The sequence below is a fragment of the Hyaena hyaena genome, unplaced genomic scaffold (assembly GCF_003009895.1).
Source record: "Hyaena hyaena isolate Hyena2069 unplaced genomic scaffold, ASM300989v1 scaffold_1883, whole genome shotgun sequence".
Lineage (NCBI taxonomy): Eukaryota > Metazoa > Chordata > Mammalia > Carnivora > Hyaenidae > Hyaena > Hyaena hyaena.
The window spans coordinates 113190-123497 of record NW_024082519.1 but is presented as its reverse complement, the minus strand read 5'-3'; the positions used below and the strand labels follow the sequence as shown (position 1 = coordinate 123497).

The following is a 10308-nucleotide window of genomic DNA, read 5'->3' as shown; positions in this document are numbered from 1 at the left end:
TACAAGTAATACAATAGCACTAAATTTATATCTATGAATAATCACTTTATAAATGGACTGTTTCAATCAAAAGACATAAAGTATCAGAATAGATAAACAAAAATACCCCATGCAGAATAAACAAAAATACCCCATGATGCCTACAAGAGACTCATTTTAGACCTAAAATCACCTACAGATTGAAAGTTAAAGGATGGAGAACCATCTATCATTCTAATGGATGTCTAAAGAAGGTCAGAGCCGTACTTCTATCAGACAAACTACGTTTTAAACCAAATACTTTTTAACAAGAGTTGAAGAAAGGTACTATATCATAATAAAGGAGTCTATCCAACAAGATCTAACAATTATAAATATTTATGCCCCCAATGTGAAGAACCCAAATATATAAATCAATTAATAATAAACATAAAGGAACTCACTGATCATAATACAATAATAGTAGGGGACTTTATCACCCCACTTACAGCAATGGACATATCATCGAAGCGCTAAATCAACAAGGAAAACAATGGCTTTGGATGACCCACTGGACCAGATGGACTTAACAGATATATTCAGAACATTTCATCTGAAAGTAACAGAATACACATTCTTTTCAAGTGCACATGGAACATTCTCCAGAATAGATCACATTCTGTGTCACAAATCAGGCCTCAACAAGTACAAAAAATTGAGATCATACTATGCATATTTTCAGACCACAATGCTATGAAACTGGAAGTCAACAACAAGAAAAAATTTGGCAAGATCCCAAATACATGGAGGTTAAAGAACATCCTACTAAAGAAAGTTATTAGGCTAACATTCTTAATGGCTTAACCAGGTAATCACAGAAGAAATTTTATAAAGTACGTGGAAGTGCTTTATGAAAACACAACAGTCCAAAACCTTTGGGATGCAGCAAAGGTGGTCATAACAGGGAAGTACCTCAAGATGCAAGGAAAATCTCAAATATACAAACTAATCTTACACCTGAAGGTGCTAGAAGAGGAACAGCAAATGAATCCTAAAGCCAGCAGAAGAAGGGAAATCATAACAATTGGAGCAGGAATAATTGATATAGAAACAACAAAAACAAAAAACAAAAAACCCCAGTGCAACACATCAATGAAACTAAGAGCTGGTTCTTCGAAAGAATTAATAAAATTGATAAACCCCTAGCCCAGAGTTATCAAAAAGAAAAGAGAAATGAGGGGCACCTGGGTGGTGCAGTTGGTTAAGCATCTGACTTCGGCTCAGGTCATGGTCTCGTAGTTTGTGGCTTTGAGCCCTGCATTGGGCTCTGTGCTGTCAGCTCAGCCTGGATCCTGCTTTAGATTTTGTGTCTCCCTTTCTCTCTGCCCCTCTCCACTAATGCTCTTTCTCTCTCTTTCAAATATAAACATTAAAAAAAACTTTTTAAAAGAATCATAACATGATCTAATAGATACTTAAGAAAAATCGTAAAAGGAGAGCTAACAGAACAAATCCAATAGAAGGAATTCTTCAACTGAGTTTTGAAAACTGTGTGTCTTCATCATTATCCATGATTTTGCACATTTCTGGACTGTGAGGAAAGGAAACTCTGAGATGTCATCTCCAGCAATAGACCTCTTTTCCAGGCCACTCTGTGGACCTTTTTGGTTAGGGACCTTGGTGTATGGAGAGCAGAGCCTGGGGACTGGGGTGGTAAATTAAGGATGGATAAGCAGGTTGCATTTTTTGGGACAAAGGCATGTCTGTTAATTTAGCTAAAGCTGGAAAGAAAATAAAAATGTTCACATGTAAAATTTTCTGCAAGTGTATGAAATGTGCCCTACTGATTTCTCATCCTATCTCCCTAATCTTATCAAAACTGAGGGTTCATATCTTCTTTTAAGATAATCAACTAGCTCCCTGCATATGACTTTTTTGAGGCCCATCAGTGAAACTGTAATGGGGCAGATGCAAGTTCAAAGCACTGGGGGATAATATTTTCAACCCTGTCTGCATTGTTTAATGAGACAATCAATTCAGTTGACTTCAGATATGTCATGTCTTGTAAATCATTCGGTTATTAACTTTAACCAGGTGAATGAATGTACTGCTCCCATCTCCATTTCACAGCATTAGCACTCCAGATAATAGCCTGGGAACATGGGTTCCCTACATTATTGGCTCATATGTAGAGTGACCCTCTTATGTGTGAGGGATTTAGAAGGAAGAAGCATCGGGGCGCCTGGGTGGCTCAGGTAGTTAAGTGTCCGACTTTGACTCAGGTTATGATCTCATGGTTTGTGGGTTCAAGCCCCACATGGGGCTTTGTGCTGACAGCTCAGAGTCTAGAGCCTTCTCTGGATTCTGTGTGTGTCTCTCTCTGCCCCTCCTCTGCTCATGCTCTGTCTCTCTCTAAAAAACAAACATCAAAAAAATTTAGGAGGAGGAAACATTTATGTATACAGGGGAAAAATGAAAAAAAAAAACCCCTGAGTTATATATTTTCTCTTTAGTTTTAGTCAAAACATTCATCAGATGGCAAATGTGGTTTATGGGCACAAGTTATTTTTCACTTTTTCTGATTTAGTTTGATGTAATAGTGAGAAAAACAGTATACTTCCTATACTCCTTAATCTTTTTTTTAAAAGTTATTTTGAAAGAGAAAGAGAATGAGCACAAGTAGGAAAGAAAGAGAGTAAGAGAGACAGAGAGAGTGAGCATAAAAGAGAATCTCAAGCAGGCTCTACACTTAGCAAAGAGCCTACTATGAGGCTTGACCTCACAACTATGAGATCATGACTTGAGCTGAAATTAAGAGTCTGATGTTTGACTGAGCCACCCATGCACCTCCGTACTTCTCTGTCTTTTACTTAGAGTCTTCCAGTGTGTGTATGAGCTATTAGCTGATGAGTGGGATTGCCACCGAGTAAGCTGTAGTATTCTATGATATTGCTCTAGTGGTCCTAAAGAGTTAAGATATCCTAGTGCCTTAGTGAGTGGTCTCTGCATGGTTGGGTAATTTAAATTGTTCCTACATAACCCACTATAGTTTGAACTGATCTGACATTGATAATAGCTGGACTGGTTAAGGGTCTGAGCAAATTCTGTGTTTCGGGGACTAATTGATGTATCAAGAGAATGCAGCTGTCACAATTAAGAAAAGACATTTAAGTCACCACAGACACAAGATACTGTTGTAATAAATTGAACCTACAAAATGTGAAGTGAGTGGCCCAGTTATGCATATGCAATCTGATTTTATTTAATCTCACTTCCTTGTTAGACTGTGACTCTAGCCTTAGGCATCAGGTTGAGGAAGCATTATTACTCAGTTGCCAAATGGCCTAGATTTAAGATTCCCACACACTCACAGGTTTGTGAGTTTTATCAAACAAAACATTATGAATAGGGAAGGGAGCATTTTGCCTTTTCTCTTGACTAAATTAATCACATCTTAATGACAGAGGTCCTTCTTCTGAGTCACACCTGTCATTGAGCTGGTCTGCTAGCTAAAATCACGCGACTTTTCTGCCTGTCCTTTAAAATCAAGTGATAATTTCTGTACCATTATTAGAATCAGAGAAAAAAATGGAACGTAAAGTACAACACATATCAGGATTCATATGGTAGTTTTCCAATTTTTATTGGATGAACCAATTTTGGTAACTTTGTGCTATAAATTCTTGTCGATGCTAATTGGATTGAGAAGAGAAAGAAGTTTCCTGCCCTTTTGTTCCTCTGAATTTAAAATCACTGAACAGATGCAGTGATATAAACCTGCATTTAAGTCCCTTGTATTTTTCTTTATAGACACGATTGTGAATTGTGTTCTTCCTGAATTTGTAATTAGAGAGTGAAACAGATGGCAAAGTCTCGGTGTAAAGAGATGTCCATTAAAATAACTTATGCTGCCAAGTGACTGTTCACTCCAAGAGGGAACTCCATTTCCTCCACGCAGAATAAAGCAGCAGCACATTTTGGAGGAACTTTGTGATGCCGGGCAAACTAACACAGTAGCTAGACCATGCACTGAAAACATGAAAATTAAAGATGCATAAGTAACTTCATCTTTAAAAAGAAATGAGGGGCGCCTGGGTGACGCAGTTGGTTGGGCATCCAACTTTGGCTCAGGTCATGATCTCTCAGTTCGAGAGTTCGAGCCCGGCGTTGGGTTCTGTGCTGACAGCTCAGAGCCTGGAGCCTGCTTTGGATACTGTGTATCCCTCTCTCTCTGTCCCTCCCCCACTCCACTCTGTCTGTTTCTTTCTCTCTCTCCGTCCCTCTCTCTCTCAAAAATAAACATTAGCAAAATTTTTAAAAATTAAAAAAATAAACATTATTAGAGGTGGGAGTTGGAGTATAGGCAGAAGCCCTCTATGCCTGCTGTGGATGTACAGGAAATGTGTGGAATAGCATTTCTCTCTGAATTTTTAGCCATCCTTGTGGAAGCATATGTAGCCTCACCAGTAGTGATTTGAGATACACTTTTCTAATTATTGAGGAAGGAAACAAAGTTACAACATTTTAACTATCTTGTAAGGTAACAAAACGGTGGAAATGAGGATACTGGAGTCAGGGCGTGGGGGTGTGAATTGCATCTGCCATTTACTTGTTGAGTGACCTTGGGAAAATTATCTACCAAGTCTGTGCTTCAATTTCTTCCCATGTCAAGTTGGAATAACTAAAGATGCTAATCTCTATAGTGTTGTGCCCAGTTAATGTTACTGAAACTTTATGTATTAAATGGTATCTCGCCACCAGAATTTTACCAAATATCATCCCAATATTTTGTATTTACCTAATTTTTTAACAAAAACAACTTTTATAAAATCATTTGTTTCCAGAAAAATGCAACTACAGTTTTTGTGCCCAAAAGAAAAAAAAAGTGGAAGTGAACTACCTAAAATTTAAGGCAGATCTATGTATAACTGTAAGTCTCAAGTTCTAAGTGTGGAAAAATTCCTTGTGTGCTGCCTGTGTTTTTGACAGCTTTCCTGTCAACACAGAACTGAAAATTTAAAAATGTAAAACTGTTATCAACATGAAAATGACAGAGATAATCTTTCAGAAAGGAAACTATATGGTTATTTTGCTGGTCCAGTATGTGAGAATCTTTAGTTTGAGTGACATAAACACGTATGTTTCCTTACCAAATAATATACAAAATAATTTTGATGCCTTTAGATCTTGCACTATTCTGGGCACTGCATTTTGAGATAGACTCAGGTTCTGCTCACAGGGTGCTTATGTTTTAGCAGGATGTGCACTTCTGACTTTTCGACAGTTGATCTGCCCTCAAATACAGGAAAGGAAAAGAAGGATTCACAGACTCTTGGTGTCATGTATGAGATTAATAGAACCTGCAAATCCTGGAGGTTACTCAGTCTGTAGAACTGCAACCAGGATTTGAATATTGTCTCAATTTCATGGGTGACCTTGTTTGTTACCTAACCTCTACTTGGAGAATAAGATGGCAACTCTGAAAAGAATGTTGATGGGGAATAATTGCATTGATCTTGTGCAGTTCCTGGGACATACTTGAAATTCAATAAACAGAATAAGTACCTTTCTCCCACCTCCTTTTTTTTAGATTTCACCCCAATTTGTTTCAGTGCAGTCTATTCAAGGTACAATTTGAGTGCTAATACCAATGCTATGCAATTCTTTCTGCTAATATTTGCTAATAGATGGTTCAAATCCCAGAGACTTATGTCTAGACCTAAGGGCATCAACTCTTCTATCAGCATCATATTTAATGTCAAGATAGGCATAATAATAGCTAACATTTACATACACGTCCTGTGTGCCAAGCACTGTTCTAAGCACCATCCAGATGTTCAAACACTGAATTCTCACAGCAGTCCTATGTAGTAGGTATTTTTCTTGAGGCATAGGGAAATTAAAACTGGCCCAAGCCAATAACTAGTTGAGGTCAGGATTTGAACTTAGCATTTGGCATAGCATCAATGCACTCACACCCTACATCTGAAAATTAGAAAGATTTCATCAAATCAGGAAAAAGAAAAGCAATGTATCTTATACTTCGCTCAAGAACCTAGACTCTGCAACATAAACAACAAAAAATGAATAATATTGATAAGAAAAATATAAAAGCTTCCTTTTATGTGAACAGTACTGTCTTCTACATTAAAAAATCCAACATAATTAACTGACAAATTGTGATAAATATTAAAATCAGTAAAGTGACCTTATATAAAATCAAAGTAAAAAAAAACACTTAAAGTTTTGTTATTATTTATTTTTGAGAGAGATACAGAGACAGAGTATGAGCAGGGAAGGGAGAGAGAGAGGGGGAGACACAGAATCTGAAAAAGGCTCTAGGCTCTGAGCTGTCAGCACAGAGCCTGATATAGGGCTTAGCTAAAGTCAGAGGCTTAACCCACTGAGCCACACAGGTGCCCACAAATCACTTTTTTACAAATAAGCAGCAATTTATTTTTAAAAATTTCCATTCAAATAAGAATATAAATCAAAAGTCATAAGAATAAGCCTTGTAAGAACAATATGCAAAGCCTTCAAGCTGAAAATACAGACTTCAAAATTAGACCTAAAAGATCTGAATAAATAAAGCTATCGTGTTTGTGGATGTGATATCAATATTCTAAAGTTTTAGTTTTCAAAATAATTCTTAATAGGATAGTCATGAAATTTCTGGTAGGATTTTTCATGGAATTTTTTCCTAAAATCCATATGGAAAAGAAAATACAGAAGAATAGTTAAAAAGGTATAAAGATTAACAGATGTACTATCAGATATCAAAACATAATTGAAAACGTAAATAAGGACACCTGGGTGGCTCAGTTGGTGAAGTGACCAACTCTTGATTTTGACTTAGGTCATGATCTCGCTATTTGTGGGATCAAGCCCTGGGTTGGGCTCTGTGCTGACATCATGAAAGCTGCTTTGGATTCTCTCTCTCTCTCTTTCTCTCTTACTCTCTATTTAATAAAAAGGAATTCAGATAATTTTCTATCCATCTGGAAAAATAACACTTTGATTTCTACCTTTGAAGATTCACAAAAATGTGTTCCAGGTGGACCAAAGACCAATGTATAAAAACAAAAACAACAAAAATGAAAAGTATATAAATATATTGTAAGAAAAACAGGAAAATGCCTCTGACCTCAGAGCAGGGAAGATCTCCTTTAAAAAAAAAAAGCACAAGGAAATGCATAAAAATAGATAAATTTGTTTTGGTCAAAATAATTTCAAAGACAAAAACACTACAAAGTTAGAGAATAAGTGACATGCTTGTAAAAAATTACAGCATACAGTAGACGGACTTTAACAAATATCTAAGAAGAAAAGCATAAAAGCAGTCTAAAGTCAGATGAGAAGGAGACAACAGTAGGCTCAGGAAAAATCAACTCCATGTACTTGCCATTGGTGAAATGCCAACTGAGAGAATGAGCTACCATTTTTATTCATCAGACTGGCAACCAACAAGTTTAATTTCTTTAAGTACCATGTGTTAACAACGGTTGGGGAATAGGCACCCCCTATATGGCCTGTGATTATATAAAGATATAGTAACTCTGCAGGGCGATTGAATATTTTCTAGGAGAAAATTTTAAACACTCTTACTTTCTAATAGTTACCCTCCTAAATACTTACTCTGGAGAAATTCCTGCACATATACATGGTTGCATGACCAAGAATATTCCAGTATTAAAAAAAAAAAAGTGTTCCAGTATTATCTGAAATATAATTTTCCATTTCCAAAAGGAAATGGAAACAACTTAAATATCTATCAAAATAAAACTATTAAATACATTTTATAAATTATGGCACATTCATACCATGGAATACTTTTGGAGAAGTTTTTAAAAAAATGAAACTTATATATTGCTCTGGAAAAAAAATAGAAGATGTCCTTTTGAATGAAGAATGCAAGTTTCTTTTTTTTCTTAAATGTTTTATTTATTTCTGTGAGAGAGAGAGAGACAGTGTGAACAGAAGAGGGTCAGAGAGAGGGACACACAGAATCTGAAAGGGGCTCCAGGCTCTGAGCTAGCTGTCAGCACAGAGACCAATGCGGGGCTCGAACCCACGAACTGTGAGATCATGACGTGAGATGAAGTTGGGTGCTTACTTAACTGAGCCACCCAGGTGCCCCTGAAGAATGCACGTTTCAAATGGATCTCTTCAATGTGGTACAGTTATCATAAAGAACATGCTCACATTTATTTTTTTTTTTTTTTACAAATAGTTTATTGTCAAGTTGGTTTCCATATAACACCCAGTGCTCATCCCCACAAGTGCCCCCCTCCATGCCCATCTCCCCTCTCCCCCCCACACCCATCAGTCATCAGTTTGTTCTCAGCATTCAAGAGTCTCTCATGGTTTGGCTTCCTCTTTCTACCTCACTATTTTTCCGCTTCTTCTCCCCCATGGTCCTCTGATAAGTTCCTCCTAATCCTCCTATACGTGCAAATATATGGTATTTGTCCTTCTCTGCCTGACTTATTTCGCTCAGCATAACACCCTCAAGGTCCATCCACGTTGCTACACATGGCCAGATTTCATTCTTTCTTATTGCCATGTAGTATTCCATTGTATAGATAAACCACATCTTCTTGATCCATTCATCCGTTGATGGACACTTAGGCTCTTTCCATGATTTGGCTATTGTTGAGAGTGCTGCTATGAACACTGGGGTACATGTGCCCCTAGGCATCAGCACTCCTGTATCCCTTGGGTAGATTCCTAGCAGTGCTATTGCTGGGTCATAGGGGAGAAAATACTGTATGTCTAATGCAGAAAGGGAAGAAAGTCCTGGATCAGTGCATGTGAATGTTAGTTAGTGGGATCAGGAGAGTGTTCTCAGATTAGCTATGGTTTGTAAAAGGTGGCTTTAAAGTTTCTTGTAATATGTTAATATTTTAAGGTGCATGTATATAGGTGTATGTGTGTGCATTTTTTGTAACATATTTTATGTATTAAACATATGTATATTTTATAATGTATGCTTACATATTATATATTATACCTAAATATTTATATAAAACTTGTACAGTTTTATAAGATAGGAAATTCGTTTTAGAAGTGCATATTCTTTTTTTTGTAGTAATCACTTTTAATTTATTAAAAATGGATGACCGTTTTTACTATTTTGACCGTGATGATGTGGCTTTGAAGAACTTTGCCAAATACTTCCTTCACCAATCTCATGAGGAGAGGGAACATGCCGAAAAGCTGATGAAACTGCAGAACCAACGAGGTGGCCGGATCTTCCTCCAGGATATCAAGAAACCAGACCGTGATGATTGGGAGAACAGGCTGAACGCAATGGAGTGTGCGTTACACTTGGAAAAGAGTGTGAATCAGTCACTACTGGAACTGCACAAGCTGGCCACTGACAAAAACGACCCCCATTTGTGCGACTTCATCGAGACACATTACCTGAATGAGCAGGTGAAATCCATCAAAGAATTGGGTGACCACGTAACACCAACCTGCGCAAGATGGGGGCCCCTGAATCTGGCATGGCAGAGTACCTCTTTGACAAGCACACCTTGGGAAACAGTGATAACGAGAGCTAAGCCTTAGGCTGTCCTCCCGTGGGTGATTTCTCTGGTCACCGAGGCAGTGCATGCATGTTGGGGTTACCTTTCCCTTTTCTATAAGTTGTACCAAAACATCTACTTAACTTCATTTGTACCATTCCTTCAAATAAAGTAATTTGGTACCCCCCCCCCAAAAAAAAACAAAAAAAAAACTTGACTTCACTCTGGATACCAGAAATTAGGAAGGATCCATGAAAGAAAAGGCTCCTAAATGAGGACTTGACATGAATTAAATTGAAAGAGTAAAACTTAGTTTAAGCAGGAATCATGGAGTAAAGAAATACATGTTCAATACTCAGTACTTTTTCCAAGATTGTTTAGCATTTTAATAGCACACATTTCATCCTGAGTAGCTAAAGTGAGGATAAGACCACTAAAATTGACTATGTTGTATTTTTTTGTTCACTTCATATTGAATTGCTATTAAAGCCCTTTAATATGTCTTAAAGTGTAATTTGGGAACAACCCAGAATAAAATGATTATGCATGTTAAAATAGCATTTGATATTTTGTACCTTCACAAATAGATTTTTATTAGTCCCACACTTACTGTAATATTTTTTCCTGAACTCTTCATTTTGGTCCTAACTCTAACTTAGTTTATTATTGCCTCAGTTTGATATTGAAATTGCTATAAAAATAAGATTATATTATAGTCTGTACAGTGGCAAATATTAAGGGAATTTAAAGAGGAACTTCATAACCAATCCTGTTGCCTCTGTTGTTATTTAAATATATTTCTCGAAATATTGAAATTTCATAA

General features: G+C 36.9%; 1 protein-coding gene across 1 annotated transcript; it reads left to right on the top strand.

The window, feature by feature from the left end:
* The first annotated feature begins 9069 nt into the window (after positions 1–9069).
* On the top strand, positions 9070–9670 carry LOC120226883 (ferritin heavy chain-like). The gene is given in 2 exon segments (XM_039225052.1): positions 9070–9426; positions 9429–9670. Coding segments are annotated over 2 exon segments (450 nt in total). The 3' UTR covers positions 9522–9670.
* Positions 9671–10308: the final 638 nt, after the last annotated feature.